Source organism: Nerophis lumbriciformis, linkage group LG30, assembly GCF_033978685.3.
Source record: "Nerophis lumbriciformis linkage group LG30, RoL_Nlum_v2.1, whole genome shotgun sequence".
In the NCBI taxonomy this organism is placed as follows: domain Eukaryota; kingdom Metazoa; phylum Chordata; class Actinopteri; order Syngnathiformes; family Syngnathidae; genus Nerophis; species Nerophis lumbriciformis.
Genome location: NC_084577.2, coordinates 7337587 through 7354055, shown reverse-complemented (window position 1 = coordinate 7354055; position 16469 = coordinate 7337587). Strand labels below are relative to the sequence as shown.

Sequence of the window (16469 nt, the reverse complement as noted above, 5' to 3'; positions counted from 1 at the left end):
AGAAAGAAGCTGTAGCAAAGAACATAGGTGGCGATTGTGTGGCTCCCCTTTCACGTCCTTCCTCTCTGCTTCTCACCATCTCTGCCGGCAACAGTCTTCAATAATGTTAAAAGTAGAGATGTCCAATAATATCGGACTGCCGATATTATCGGCCGATAAATACTTTAAAATGTAATATAGGAAATTATCTGTATTGGTTTCAAAAAGTAAAATTTATGACTTTTTAAAATGCCGCTGTACGGAGTGGTACACGGACGTAGGGAGAAGTACAGAGCGCCAATAAACCTTAAAGGCACTGCCTTTGCGTGCCGGCCCAATCACATAATATCTACGGCTTTTCACACACACAAGTGAATGCCAAGCATACTTGGTCAACTGCCATACAGGTCACACTGAGGGTGGCCGTATAAACAACTTTAACACTGTTACAAATATGCGCCACACTGTGAACCCACACCAAACAAGAATGACAAACACATTTCGGGAGAACATCCGCACCGTAACACAACATAAACACAACAGAACAAATACCCAGAACCCCTTGCAGCACGAACTCTTCCAGGACGCTACGATATACACCCCCCGCTAACAATGTAACAAGGTTTTGGAAAACCTTGTTACATTGTTTAATGCATCAAATTGTTGAACAGTTTAAGAAAAACCTTTCTCAACCAGCTATTGCAAGGAATTAAGGGATTTCACCATCTACAGTCTGTAATATCATCAAAGGGTTCAGAGAATCTGGAGAAATCACTGCACGTAAGCAGCTAAGCCCGTGACCTTCGATCCCTCAGGCTGTACTGCATCAACACACATCAGTGTGTAAAGGATATCACCACATGGGCTCAGGAACACTTCAGAAACCCACTGTCAGTAACTACAGTTCGTCGCTACATCTGTAAGTGCAAGTTAAAACTCTTCTATGCAACGCGAAAACCGTTGATCAACAACACCCAGAAACGCCGTCGGCTTCGCTGGGCCTGAGCTCATCTAAGATGGACTGATACAAAGTGGAAAAGTGTTCCGTGGTCTGACGAGTCCAGATTTCAAATTGTGGACGTCGTATCCTCCGGACCAAAGAGGAAAAGAACCATCCGGACTGTTATAGGCGCAAAGTTGAAAAGCCAGCATCTGTGATGGTATGGGGGTGCATTAGTGCCCAAGACATGGGTAACTTACACATCTGTGAAGGCGCCATTAATGCTGAAAGGTACATACAGGTTTTGAAGCAACATATGTTGCCATCCAAGCAACGTTACCATGGACGCCCCTGCTTATTTCAGCAAGACAATGCCAAGCCACGTGTTACATCAACGTGGCTTCATAGTAAAAGAGTGCGGGTACTAGACTGGCCTGCCTGTAGTCCAGACCTGTCTCCCATTGAAAATGTGTGGCGCATTATGAAGCCTAAATACCACAACGGAGACCCCCGGACTGTTGAACAACTTAAGCTGTACATCAAGTAAGAATGGGAAAGAATTCCACCTGAGAAGCTTAAAAAATGTGTCTCCTCAGTTCCCAAACGTTTACTGAGTGTCGTTAAAAGGAAAGGCCATGTAACACAGTGGTGAACATGCCCTTTCCCAACTACTTTGGCATGTGTTGCAGCCATGAAATTCTAAGTTAATTATTATTTGGGAAAAAAAAAAAAGTTTATGAGTTTGAACATCAGATATGTTGTCTTTGTAGTGCATTGAATTGAATATGGGTTGAAAAGGATTTGCAAATCATTGTATTCCGTTTATATTTACATCTAACACAATCTCCCAACTCATATGGAAACGGGGTTTGTATGTCCCCGTTCACTGACAGAGCACGGACGCTTGCATTGTTGATTCTTAAGGCCCCGGGCAGATTTAGTACAGCATGCCAACATAAACTAGCTGAATTCTGATTGGATACAAACTACAACTAAAAACATGAAGAGAATATGAATACTTTTAGATATTTAGGGAAAGTAAATACAACATTTTTTTAAATCTTTAATTATGATTGTGATTTCCGGTTATGTTAGGCCAGCAGAGAAGACCTAACATAACTAATTATTAACCATTAGACTTAATGGTTAATACTCATTAAGGCTAACATTAGAATGCCGTGCATGCAGAAATAAACGCCACCCCTCTGAGAAGCTGCGTGATGACGTCAGCAGAGAGCTGGTGAAGGAGGCGGAGCTGGCAAAGGGCGTGATGTCAATCCTGCAGCGAGTAGTCAAACAGATCGCTGAGCAGACACGGTAATGACAACTTCTACCCGACATGATTCATGTCAATTAGGTCTATGGATATGACACCTATACATGGTTGTGATAACCCAACCAATTCTTTATCCCAGATTGAACCAAGCGTCCAAGTTTGATCTGGAACAGGATCTGAAGGAGAAATACGAGGCTCAGCACTTAGATGCTTCCTGTGCCTCGATGACGCCAGATTCCCTCAACAACACACAGACAGTTCTCAACCCCAAGACAGTTCCACCAAGGTGAACCAACTTCTTCTCTATTCCCAACCGACGGCCTTCACCATCAAACATATTTATATCTTTAGTTCAACCGTCACACCGGGAGAGTGGGAGAGAAGCTCAGACTTCAACATAGCTAAGGCGGAGCGTCAGAAGACCAACTCGGTGTCTCTGAGGGCGCTGGTGGAGTCTCTGCTGGCCCAGACTGCTGCTGACATGCAGCAACAGTTCCAGGCCACGTCAGCGGCCTTGCAGCAGAATGTCCTGCACATCAAGACGGTCAAGAGCCAGATGGAGGAACAACTCACCAAGGCAAGTCGGCGTGGCATTTACAAAAACAAGGAATTCACTTTGGTGTCTCTAATCATTGTTTTCACATTCTTGTAATATTGAGACTGTATTCAGAGAATATACCTTTTTAGTATAGTGCTTCACATAGCTTTCTTTCAGGCTCATCCTGATACTAGGGCAGGGGTGTCAAACTCAAATACAGAGTGGGCCAAAATTTAAAACTGAACAAAGCCGCGGGCCAAGGTTGAACAAATTAACCTTTTAATAGGGACCCAAACAACTTTTGCATTGAATATTGAACAAGCAAGGCTTGTATAACTTTATAGTGACATGCAAAATCCAGTTTCAAATAATAATAATAATAATTAAAAAATATCAATGGCATATCAAATACAATTTAAATAAAAATGTAATGTCTCTTTTCTATTTGCAGCTTTCTAACAACATTAACTTTTTCCACAGGCTAATACATTAGAAAATAAAATAACAATGAATAAATCAACCATTCAGGACTTTAAACTGCTCAGTTTGCAACACACTGATCTAATCTGATGTGCCCAAGCCAGATACCTGCCATCTTTTCTTGGATGCTAGTTCATTAATGTCGGGGCTCAGGCTTTGAGCTGAGGCAACCTTCATTATCGAACGAAGGATTTCATCAGTCATTCTATCTCGTAGTCCACCCGGACCACAGTTTTGGGGGCATGCCTTAAAGGCACTGCATTTCACGTCCTCTACGAGCTGTCGTTACGTCCGCTTTTCATCCATTCTAACAACGTGCCGGCCCAGTCACAAGATATGTGCGGCTTCTGTACGCACACACACGTGATCAACTTGATCAACAGCGATACAGGTTATACTGAGGGTGGCCGTATAAATAACTTTAACACTGTTAGAAATATGTGCCACACTGTGAATCCACACCAAACAAGAATGACAAACACATTTTGGGAGAACATCCGCACCGTAACACAACATAAACACAACAGAACAAATACCCAGAATCCCATGCAGCCCTAACTCTTTCAGGCTGCAATATACACCCCCGCCCCCACCAAACCCCGCCCCCCTAACCCTGCCCACCTCAACCGACGCACGGAGAAATTTGGGAGTCTCCCCGGGAGGGTTGGCAAGTATGAGAATTAGCGGTGAATGCGGTGTTACTGCGGCACCGCCGCTGTATATAATCGGCGGGCCAGCTCTAGTGTTCATTTGATATCGCCTCAAGGGCCAAGTGGAATTACACGGCAGGTTCATTTGAATTAGTAAAGCATGTCGGCGTCCAGTTTTAATTTGATGACCAAATAATATTCCTATCTCATCTTCTCCCAGTTGGTACAGTCTGTTCGGTGCATCATGGCACCAGCTAAAGTAGTAAAGGTCCTTCCATGCAGTAGCCAACACAAACAGGACTAAAATGATTGTTCAACAACTGGATTGAACGAATAAGGAGGAACATAAATTCATTGATGTGGTCGTTCCCTCCAGGTTTTGTCAGAGTTTACCAGCCAGCAGAAAAACCGAGAAGACCTCCAAGTGGCCATCACGGAGAATGAGCATTTCCTCAGTTTGGCTCAGGCCAGGCTGGATTTACGTCAGCAGAGGCCCGCCAAAGAGCGATGTCACGATCCGGCGCAAACCCAGCTCCTCACTGAGGTCGGCCAGCATACGAGTCAAATCAGCAGGTAAGGACGCAAATTTTCCACATTCCCGATTACAGTAATTGGCGTCTATTATTTCCCGCTCCCCCTGGCAGGCTGCGTGAGACCGTAGATCAGTCGGAGGAGCAGCAGAGGGCGCTGGTCCGCTGCCAGCTGGAACTGCAGCAGAGCATTGAAGTCAAGGCCAACCTTCTCTACGTTGATGAGGTCATCTGCATTCCGTACAGAGAGACAATTGTCTTAACTAAATTCTGAACACTACTTCCTCCAAATCATACTTTATCAAGAGGAATGTTCAATTTATTCTATCCATGTCTTGAGGAATATTTTTGACTTGTCACTTTTTTAGCTGACACACCAACACAGGCAACTGCTTATGTTGACAACACGACTTGACTTTTGTCACCATCAAATTTAAGGTCCAATGGGGTCATTTTTATGAAAATGGACCCGTAATATCAACAAATTATCAACTCATTACTAAAGTTAAAGTTAAAGTTAAAGTACCAATGATTGTCACACACACACTAGGTGTGGCGAGATTATTCTCTGCATTTGACCCATCACCCTTAATCACCCCCTGGGAGGTGAGGGGAGCAGTGGGCAGCAGCGGTGGCCGCGCCCGGGAATCATTTTGGTGATTTAACCCCCAATTCCAACCCTTGATGCTGAGTGCCAAGCAGGGAGGTAATGGGTCCCATTTTTATAGTCTTTGGTATGACTCGGCAGAGGGTTAGTGCATCTGCCTCACAATACGAAGGTCCTGAGTAGTCTTGGGTTCAATCCCGGGCTCGGGATCTTTCTGTGTGGAGTTTGCATGTTCTCCCCGTGACTGCGTGGGTTCCCTCCGGGTACTCCGGCTTCCTCCCACCTCCAAAGACATGCACCTGGGGATAAGTTGATTGGCAACACTAAATTGGCCCTAGTGTGTGGATGTGAGTGTGAATGTTGTCTGTCTATCTGTGTTGGCCCTGCGATGAGGTGGCGACTTGTCCAGGGTGTACCCCGCCTTCCGCCCGATTGTAGCTGAGATAGGCTCCAGCGCCCCCCGCGACCCCAAAGGGAATAAGCGGTAGAAAATGGATGGATGGATGGATGGTATGACTCGGCCGGGGTTTGAACTCACAACCTACCGATCTCAGGGCGGACACTCTAACCACTAGGCCACTGAGTAGGGGATGTCCGATAATGGCTTTTTGCCGATTTCCGATATTGTCCAACTCTTTAATTACCGATACCGATATCAACCGATACCAATATATACAGTCGTGGAATTAACACATTATTATGCCTAATTTGGACAACCAGGTATGGTGAAGATAAAGTACTTAAAAAAAATAAAAATAAAAATAAAATAAGATAAATAAATTCAAAACATTATCTTATTAGTGGACCAGCAGCACTCCCAATCATGTGTGCTTACGGACTGTATCCCTTGCAGACTGTATTGATATATATTGATATATAATGTAGGAACCAGAATATTAGTAACAGAAAGAAACAACCCTTTTGTGTGAATGAGTGAGGAAGGTTTTGTGGGTTGGTGCACTAATTGTAAGTGTATCTTGTGTTTTTATGTTGATTTAATAAAAAAAACAAAACAAAACAAAAAAAACCCCGATATCGATAATAAAAAAACCGATGCCGATAATTTCCGATATTACATTTTAACTCATTTATCGGCCGATAATTTCGGCAGGCCGATATTATCGGACATCTCTGCTCATTACTGATAGTCAACAAGACACAACAGCAAGTCTAAAGTTACACATCATTTTCTTTTCTTCCCTAAAGTATTAGCCTCTGGAAGAAAGATGTGTTGTTATAGTCAAGACATACAGCAAAATTACCACATCAGTTTTGTTAGATAAGAGTATAAAATATCATAACAACTAAATAATCAAAGTATTAGTACAAGCAGTGGCTAGTTATGTTTTCGGTTGTGTCAAAACCTGCTTATGTCGGACATTTTTCATTTTACCTTGGAAATTGACGAGGACAACTTATAATAAATAAGACACTGTAGAAAGATCATAAGCACTGATTATTGATCTTTTTATTTCACTGGGTAAAAGCAATGTTGGCTGTACAGTGTGTATGGTCTGGGCAATAGGCTATACTCAAATGTCAGGTACAAATCCACCCATCCATTTTCTACCTCTTGTCCCTTTTTGGGGGTGCTGGAGGGGGGTTTGGTGGTAGTGGGGGGTGTATATTGTAGCCCGAAAGAGTTAGGGATGCAAGGGATTCTGGGTATTTGTTCTGTTGTGTTACGGTGCGGACGTTCTCCCGAAATGTGTTTGTCATTCTTGTTTGGTGTGGGTTCACAGTGTGGCGCATATTTGTAACAGTGTTAAAGTTGTTTATACGGCCACCCTCAGTGTGACATGTATGGCTGTTGATCAAGTATGTCTTGCAGTGTATGCAGAAGCATACGTGTGTATGCAGAAGCCGCATACAACATGTGACTGGGCCGGCACGCTGTTTGTATGGTGAAAAAGCGGACGTGTCGACAGGATGTAGAGGACGCTAAAGGCAGTGCCATCACGGCACGCCCTTAATATTGCTGTCCCAGAGAAATTCGGGAGAATGGTTGCCCCGGGAGATTTTCGGGAGGGGCACTGAAATTCGGGAGACTCCCGGAAAAATCGGGAGGGTTGGCAAGTATGACCCGGAGGGAGAAATGTAAACTCCGCACAGAAAGATGCCGAGCCCGGGATTGAACTCAGGACTACTCCGGACCTTCGTATTGTGAGGCACATGGATACAATGCCAAGTAAATACTAGTGCAGTTTTTCCAAATATTGATGCTTGTTAACTTTAAAAAAAAAAAAGTTTGATTAGATTATAATCGGAATTAAACCAATAACGAAGACATTAGGCAAACAATAAAAGTATTTAACATCTTTATTTTTGAAAAAAGAGAGCGAGAGAGAGAAAGAGAGAGAGAGAGATCAACGGGCTCATATGGAATCAATAAAGTTAAAAAAAAAAGTCCCACTGATAGTCACACACACACTAGGTGTGGTGAAATTATCCTCTGCATTTGACCCATCCCCATGTTCCACCCCCTGGGAGGTGAGGGGAGCAGTGAGCAGCAGCGCTCAGGAATCATTTTGGTGATTTAGGATTTAGGGCTATATAAATAAACATTGATTGATTGATTGATTGATTTAACCCCCAATTCCAACCCTTGATGCTGAGTACCAAGCAGGGAGGTAATGGGTCCTATTTTTATAGTCTTTGATATGACTCGGCCGGGGTTCAAACTCATGACCTTCCAGTCTCAGGTCGGACACTCTAACCACAAGGACACCGAACAGGTCAATGCTGATAGTACCCTTGTTAATAATAAGTAGTAAATAAAGTGTTGAGAAGTTAAATGTTCATTCAGAGTTTGTTTGATTAACGCAAGTTGTTAGTTAGCATGTTGTGCAAAACCTTGGCGTACCTCACACAACTTTAATTCCCCAAGCACCACTTAATTAACTCTGCATGCAGGTTTTTTTTTGTTTTGGGTTTTTTTGCAACACCAAAAGGACTATAGTAACAAAAAAATATATACACCCGTTATCCACCAAAATAATCAAATCTTTAGACTTTAGACTTCCTTTTTATTGTCATTCAAATTTGAACTTTACAGCACAGATAAGAACGAAATTTCGTTGCATAAGCTCATGGTAGTGCAGGATAAAAAAAGCAATAAGGTGCATATATAAATAAATAAATAGGTTACTGTACAGATAAATATATTGCACTTTTGCATATGCATCAAGGTTTATGGATGTATGTTATATTGTCTTTTTTATTCCAGCGAGTTAATCCATTTTGGGGGGAGTTGAGGGGATAATTTAATTATGATGCGTTCAAGAGTCTTACGGTCTGAGGGAAGAAGCTGTTACAGAACCTGGAGGTTCTGCTTCGTAGGCTGCGGAACCTCTTTCTAGAGTCCAGCAGTGAAAACAGTCCTTGGTGGGGGTGGGAGGAGTCTTTGCAGATTTTCTGAGCCCTGGTCAGGCAGCGGCTTTTTGCCATCTCCTGGATAGGAGGAGTAAGAGTCCTGGTGATCTTTTCTGCCGTCCTCACCACTCTCTGGAGAGACTTCCAGTCTGAGGCACTGCAGGCTCCAGTCCAGACAGAGATGCTGTTGGTCAGCAGGCTCTCTATAGTGCCTCTGTAGAATGTGCTGAGAATGGGGGGAGGGAGCTGTGCTCTTTTCATCCGACGCAAAAAGTGCATGCGCTGCTGAGCTCTTTTTACAAGAGCTTTATCTTGGCAACTTCTAAATCTGTGTGGTTCGCGTGTCAATGACACCTCGAAGATTCCTTCCAATTGTGCCTTGTTGAGCACTCGCCACAACACAAACTTTGACAACCAAGATCAGAGTTGTCCAAAGGGCAGCCATTTTCACCAGTCCGCTCTTTATTTTGGCCCCCGGCGTCTCATCAAAATTATATTAATTACAAATGATTGACGCATCTAACACTTATTTGCTTTATTACCTATAATCCATCCATCCATCCATCCATCTTCTTCCGCTTATCCGAGGTCGGGTCGCGGGGGCAGCAGCCTAAGCAGGGAAGCCCAGACTTCCCTCTCCCCAGCCACTTCGTCCAGCTCCTCCCGGGGGATCCCGAGGCGTTCCCAGGCCAGCCGGGAGACATAGTCTTCCCAACGTGTCCTGGGTCTTCCCCGTGGCCTCCTACCGGTCGGACATGCCCTAAACACCTCCTTAGGGAGGCGCTCAGGTGGCATCCTGACCAGATGACCGAACCACCTCATCTGGCTCCTCTCGATGCGGAGGAGCAGCGGCTTTACTTTGAGCTCCCCCCGGATGACAGAGCTTCTCACCCTATCTCTAAGGGAGAGCCCCGCCACCCGGCGGAGGAAACTCATTTCGGCCGCTTGTACCCGTGATCTTGTCCTTTCGGTCATAACCCAAAGCTCATGACCATAGGTGAGGATGGGAACGTAGATCGACCGGTAAATTGAGAGCTTTGCCTTCCGGCTCAGCTCCTTCTTCACCACAACGGATCGATACAGCGTCCGCATTACTGAAGACGCCGCACCGATCCGCCTGTCGATCTCACGATCCACTCTTCCCTCACTCGTGAACAAGACTCCGAGGTACTTGAACTCCTCCACTTGGGGCAAGATCTCCTCCCCAACCCGGAGATGGCACTCCACCCTTTTCCGGGCGAGAACCATGGACTCGGACTTGGAGGTGCTGATTCTCATCCCAGTCGCTTCACACTCAGCTGCGAACCGATCCAGTGAGAGCTGAAGATCCTGGCCAGATGAAGCCATCAGGACCAAATCATCTGCAAAAAGCAGAGACCTAATCCTGCAGCCACCAAACCGGATCCCCTCAACGCCTTGACTGCGCCTAGAAATTCTGTTAATATATATATATACCTATAATATATGTCTATATTTTGTTCAAACTTAATTCTACACTCTATTGTTTCTTTGCAATTTGAGACGACCACCATCAAAACCTACACATAAAATCTTCAGGAGCATCACTCTAATCATAATTGGAAAAATTAACTTATATAAATCTTGACTTTTTTCTACTGAATTAACCACTGTAAAATACATGGTTACTCCAACAACAGGAATTGTTTTTGTTAGTGTTGCACACGGAAGTCTTTGAGTGATGGACAGGATGCAAGTGCTGACAGCTCCCGATGTATGTGTTTGTGTATTATGTACTGTGAATAATAAATGCTGCAATGACTTTACTTACAAATACTACGTAGGCATGCAGTGTGCACAAATTCACATATTTCTATTTGTTTGTGTCTTTCATGATTTTGCTGCGCTCTGACTTCATGACTGTGTCACATATGAACATGACTTTACTGTAAACAACGAGGTCACTGTCATATAAGTTTGCTGCAAGCAGCAGCCGCTGACACGCTCACTTTGGATCGGCTCTAAAGAATATGTTTTAATTGTGAGCTAAATGGTAAAAACACACTGCGTGCTTTGGTGTAAGAATACATTTCATTCATTGTCAAACGCGGAAGTGCGGAGTCGACGTGTTTGAGTGTCTAATTGTCTTAATGGAACACGTTTGGAGCTGACATTTAAAAAAAATGTACGGCTTAGGATTTATATTTAACATTTAGGTTTGGATTTAACATTTAGTGCTCACATTTAAATTCAAGATTTATATTTAACATTTAGGTTTATATTTAACATTTAGGTTTCGATTAAACATTTAAGTTTAGATTTAACATTTAGGTTTACATTCAACCTGTCATGACTAGGACTATGGCGTGATTTGTTCTCCCGTGGTGCAAATGATTTGGACCATACGTGGCGTGAAGGTGAGTACATGATTTGATATAATGACAATAAAAAGGAACAAACAAAAGGCGCTCACAGTGGAGGTACAAAACTTGGCTATAAACACAAAACTTGCACAAAGGCAGAAACTATGAACAATGAAACAAAAACACTAACTGTGGCATTAATAAACAAAAACTTACTTGGCAAGGAACTGTGAACATGGCATGAAACAGAGTGATGATAAAGTGTGCAGAGCATAAATGTGAAAACGTGAGACAGGTACGTGACATGAAGATGTGAACCAGGTGAAACTAATGGTTGCTATGGTGACAAAACAAACAAAAGTGCACAAAAAGTCCAAAAACAAAACCGAACATGACTTAAACAAAACATGATCACACAGACATGACACAACCTCTAGGCTTAGATTCAACATTTAGATTTACATTTAACATTTAGGTTCAGATTTTACATTTAGGTTTGGATTCAACATTTAGGTGTAGATTTAAGATTTATATTCAACATTTAGGTTTGGATTTAACATTTAGTGCTCACATTTAGATTCAAGATTTATATTTAACATTTAGGTTTAGATTTAACATTTAGGTTTAGATTCAACCTCTAGGCTTGGATTTAACATTTAGGTTTATATTCAACCTCCAGGCCAGGGGTCTGCAACCTTTACCACTCAAAGAGCCATTTTGACCTGTTTCACAAATTAAAGAAAACAACTTTTGAAATTTAAAATGAAATAACACTGCATACAAAGTTTTTTTTTGCTTTGTGCTATGTATAAACCAGGGGTCTCAGACACGCGGCCCGCACCTTAATATGAACATTTAATGTTAGTGCGACCCGCAAGTTTTATGTGAATGCCACTTTACAGCGTCATACTTGCCAACCCTCCGGATTTTTCCGGGAGACTCACGAATTTCGGGGCGACTATTCTCTCGAATGTCTGCTGATTTTCACCCTTAACAACAATAATAAGGGTGTGCCGTGATGGCACTGCCTTTAGCGCCCTTTACAACCTGTACATACAGGCTTCTGCAAACACATGAGTGACTGCAATGCATACTTGGTCAACAGCCATACAGGTCACACTTGAGGGTGGCCATATAAACAACTTTAACACTGTTACAAATATGCGCCACACTGTGAACCCACACCAAACAAGAATGACAAACACATTTTGGGAGAACATCCGCACCGTAACACAACAGAACAAATACCCAGAATCCCATGCATCCCTAACTCTTCCGGGCTACATTATACACCCCCGCTACCACCAAACCCCGCCCCCCGAACCCTGCCCCCCATACTCCGTGCGTTGGTTGAGGTGGGCGGGGTTTGGTGGTAGCGGGGGTGTATAATGTAGCCCAGAAGAGTTAGGGATGCATGGGATTCTGGGTATTTGTTCTGTTGTTTTTATATTGTGTTACGGTGTGGATGTTCTCCTGAAATGTGTTTGTCATTCTTGTTTGGTGTGGGTTCACAGTGTGGCGCATATTAGTAAGAGTGTTAAAGTTGTTTATACGGCCACCCTCAGTGTGACCTGTATGGCTGTTGACCAAGTATGCCTTGCAGTCATTTACTTGTGTAAGCAGAGGCCGCATTCAGCATGTGACTGGGCCGGCACGCAGATAGTATGGTGAAAAAGCGGACGCGACGACAGGTTGTAGAGGACGCTAATAAAGGCAGTGCCATCACGGCACGCCCTCAATATTGTTGTCGGAGTGGAAATCTGAGAATATTTGCCCCAGGAGATTTCCGGGAGAGGCACTGAAATCCGGAAGTCTCCCAGAAAAATTGGGATGGTATGCAAGTATGCAGCTGAGCCGCATCAGAGTGGTCAAAGAGCCGCATGCGGCCCCGGAGCCACGGGTTGCCGACCCCTGCTCTAGGCTTAGATTTAACATTTAGGTTTAAGATTCAACATTTAGATTTACATTTAACATTTAGGTTCAGATTTTACATTTAGGTTTGGATTCAACATTTAGGTTTAGATTTAAGATTTATATTTAACATATAGGTTTACATTTAACATTTTGGTTTGTATTTAACAAATAGATTACATTAAAGATTTAGGTCTAGATTTAAAATGTATATATAATATTTAGAGTCAACATTTCATCTAAACTTAAATGTGATGAAAATGTGCTAAATCTGAGAAAAATCAATCAAATCTGAGAAATGTATCTGCTAGAAAAGAGTTATTTTATGTTTTAACATTCAACACCCCTTATGGATTGATTAGCATTATGAATACATGTTATAAAGTTCGACAAACACGCATTTAAGGTTAATGTCTCTGTTATTAACCCAATTGGTGAGAGCATTTTGGGTTCAGCATCTTGTGATCATAAGTTTTACCAGCAGAGGCCGCTGTTGTTCAATAAAAGCTACATGAAAGAATTGAGATGACCATTGTAATAAAAAATCTATCAGTGTAACTTAAACGACTTGTTTTAGTCTTAAAAAGTAGTATAAAACGTTGTGATCATTAATATTTGGATTGAGTGGTGTGTTTAGAACAGCGACCTGTGATTAAGGTTCATATCTGGTGAGGCATTAACTGCTTTGGAGTCAAATTTACAGTACTGCTTCAATTTATGACTTTTACAACCTCTCCAAAATGTTATGGAATCGCCAGACTTGGAGGATGTTCATTCAGTTGTTTAAGTCTGTAGAAAAAACAGAAAGTAGATGTGACACAAATCTAAAGTAATTTAAAATGACAAGTTTCTAGTTTAAGAAACACTAGAATAATTAAATACATTAATTGTGGTTTTCAGTAACAGTTTAATTTTTAGAACAAGCAGAGTGAAAACCATTTTTAAATCAGTCATTTCTGAGAAAAAGTATGGAATCACGCCGTAAATGTTCTTTTCCAAAGCTAATATCGGCATCACATTAAATCTGCATGTTAGTTTTTCAGTTAAAAAGGAGTGTCACACCTTGGAGAGCTGTTGCAACAGGTGGATTGACATGAATCATGGCTCCAACACAAGATATGTCAATTGAAACAAAGGAAGGGATTATCAAACTTCTTTAAGAAGGTAAATCAGCACACAATGTTGCAAATTATGTTCATTGTTCAGTCAGCTGTGTGTAAAATATGAACCAGGTACAAATAACGTGGGAAGGTTGTAAAAGGCAAGCATACTAGACCAAGGAAAACATTGAAGCGTCAAGACAGAAAACTTAAAATGTCTTAAAAACATAAAATGTACAGCAAAACAAACTAGATGAAGCAATTTCTGGAATTGCGTGTGAATGCTCCAATTCTGAAGTTGAACTGAAATGCTGGTAGAATGTAGTATGAATGTAAGAATAGACTGAATGTTGAAATGGTTTGAATGTTGAAGAGCTGACGCTGAACTGAAATGCTAAGGTAATGTAGGATGAATAAAGAAATGGTTTGGAATGTTGAAATCGTTTAAATGCTGAAATGGTTTGAATGTTGAAAAGCTGACACTAAACTGAAATATTTGTGGAATGTAGAAATGGTTTGAAAATTTAAATAGAATAAAGGTTTGAGAGGTGAAGAGCAGAAGCTGTACTGAAATTTAATATGAATCATGGTATAGTTAGGAGAGTTAGCATACTTCAAGAGGTTACAAATAAACATAATACATGTATATATATATATATATATATATATATATATATATATATATATATATGTATGTGTGGGGAAAAAAAAATCACAAGACTATTTCATCTCTACAGGCCTGTTTCATGAGGGGGTTCCCTCAATCATCAGGAGATTTACTCTACTACTCTACTCTACTACGGTATCGAGCACTATTTTTTGGATAACCTTATTAAGACATATATATATATATATATATATATATATATATATATATATATATATATATATATATATATATATATATATATATATATATGTATATATATATATTTATATATATTTAAAATGTATATTAGCTGCAAATGTATCACAATGGCTAAAATGCTGGCATAAAAGCTCAGCATGCTAACATGGAAACAGCTAGCATACTTGTAACATTGCACCATGTAACGAAATCCATGATTTTTAGGTTTACAATGTACAATATTAGCTAAAATGCTTGAAAAAAACATTAGCTTGCTAATATTAACATGCTAAAATCAAAATGCTAACAGGTGATGAGCTAACATACTTCTAAGATGGGGGAAGCAACGAAATACATGTTTGTTAGGTTAAAAAATATGAAACTAGGTAAAAAGGCTAACATAAGACACGAACATGCTAACATTATCATGGTAACAGTGAAACAGCTAGCATACTTTTAAGATGGCACCAAGTAACGGAATCCATGGTTATTAGGTTAAAAAGTACCAAATTAGCTAAAGTGCTGGCATAAAATGTTAGCATGCTAACATTAGCATGATAACAGGGGAACAGCTGGCATACTTATAGGATGGCACCAAGTAACGGAGTCCATTAATATTTAGGTTTCAGCCTCTGCAGCGAGCTCTGCATACTCTGCTCTGCGTTTTCCGCTCAAAAGCTTCCTCCACCGCATCCTCCCAAGGGACTGTGAGTTCAACGAAGTACACGATGTGCTGGGAGTTGGACAACAGGACTAGGTCAGGCCGCAAGTTAGTAATTGCTATCTCTGGTGGAACGATGAGTTTCTTATACACGTCCACCAGCATCTGCCAGTCCCGGGCTACCTCCAGCTGTCCCAGCCTGGGCCTTGATGGTGTCTTTCGTTGCCTTGGTTCCCCCTCTCTAGCAATGGCAACTGGCATATTCAGGTCGGGTGTCCTGGGTGGCAAGGAGTTGTTGGTTGTTTTCCTGCTTTCCAGGGTTGCTGCCAAGCATTTGAGTACTTCGTTGAGTCTCCAGGTGTACCGTCCTTGGGAGAGACTCACTTTACACCCAGTGAGGATGTGCCTGAGTGTAGCTGGTGTTGAGCACAGGGGGCATGATGGATCTTCACCCAGCCATTGGTTGAGGTTTTTGGGGGTGGGAAGGACATCATAGGTTGCTCGAAGTAGGAAACTTATCCTACTCGATTCCATCTCCCATATGTCCCTCCAACTGATCTTCCGTTTCTCCACCCCTTCCCACCTTGTCCACTGGCCCTGCTTAGCTTGCGCCACATCCTTGGCATATCTATTCGACTCTTCCTGTCGACGGACCTCGGCCACGAGCAGAGGATGCCTTGTTCCAGGAAGATCGTGTCTCTCCAAGTCCCAAACCGGCTCTTCCATGCTGGACTTGGCCCACGATGTCAGCGTGGCGGAGAGCAGATTTTGCCTGCTGTACTGCGTTCTTAGCTGATCACTTCTTCCCTGCTGTCAGATTTGGGGCAACAGCTCGAACCACAGTATCTTTCGACTCTATTAGGGTCATCACTTTGGAGCATTTGAACTCCTCTGTCAGGCTAGAGAGAGGCAGTTCGAGTAATCCATGACCATGCAGGCCGATGCTGCTCAGGCATCGAGGGACACCGAGCCACTTTCTTACATAAGTGTTCTTTCCATTATCTCCACTCTGGTGAGGGAGATACCATACATGGTTAGTGGCCACAAGAGGCGGGGTCGTAACCCAAACTGGAGGCACCAGATTTTCAGCTTGCCAGGCAGCATAGATCTGTCAATATTCTTCAGACCTTTGGTGACTTCTTGCCTAAGCTTGTCTGCTTCCTCAGTGTCCTTCAGATTTGAGTCATACCACCTTCCCAGGCTCTTAATTGGCTTCTCTGACACAGTTGGAATGGGTTCTTCACCAATGAAAAACTT

The 16469-nt window shown here is 42.2% G+C and overlaps 1 protein-coding gene across 1 annotated transcript in view; it reads left to right on the top strand.

The window, feature by feature from the left end:
• tekt1 (tektin 1) overlaps window positions 1–7087 on the top strand; it is a 31079-nt gene extending 23992 nt beyond the window's left edge. Inside the window, exons 4-8 of the mRNA XM_061925442.2 lie at window positions 2108–2236; window positions 2335–2481; window positions 2547–2772; window positions 4240–4436; window positions 4508–7087. Of these exons, the coding sequence (XP_061781426.1) occupies window positions 2108–2236; window positions 2335–2481; window positions 2547–2772; window positions 4240–4436; window positions 4508–4667 (859 nt within the window). The 3' untranslated portion in view covers window positions 4668–7087. The remainder of the gene's footprint in view (window positions 1–2107; window positions 2237–2334; window positions 2482–2546; window positions 2773–4239; window positions 4437–4507) is intronic.
• The last annotated feature ends 9382 nt before the right edge of the window (window positions 7088–16469 follow it).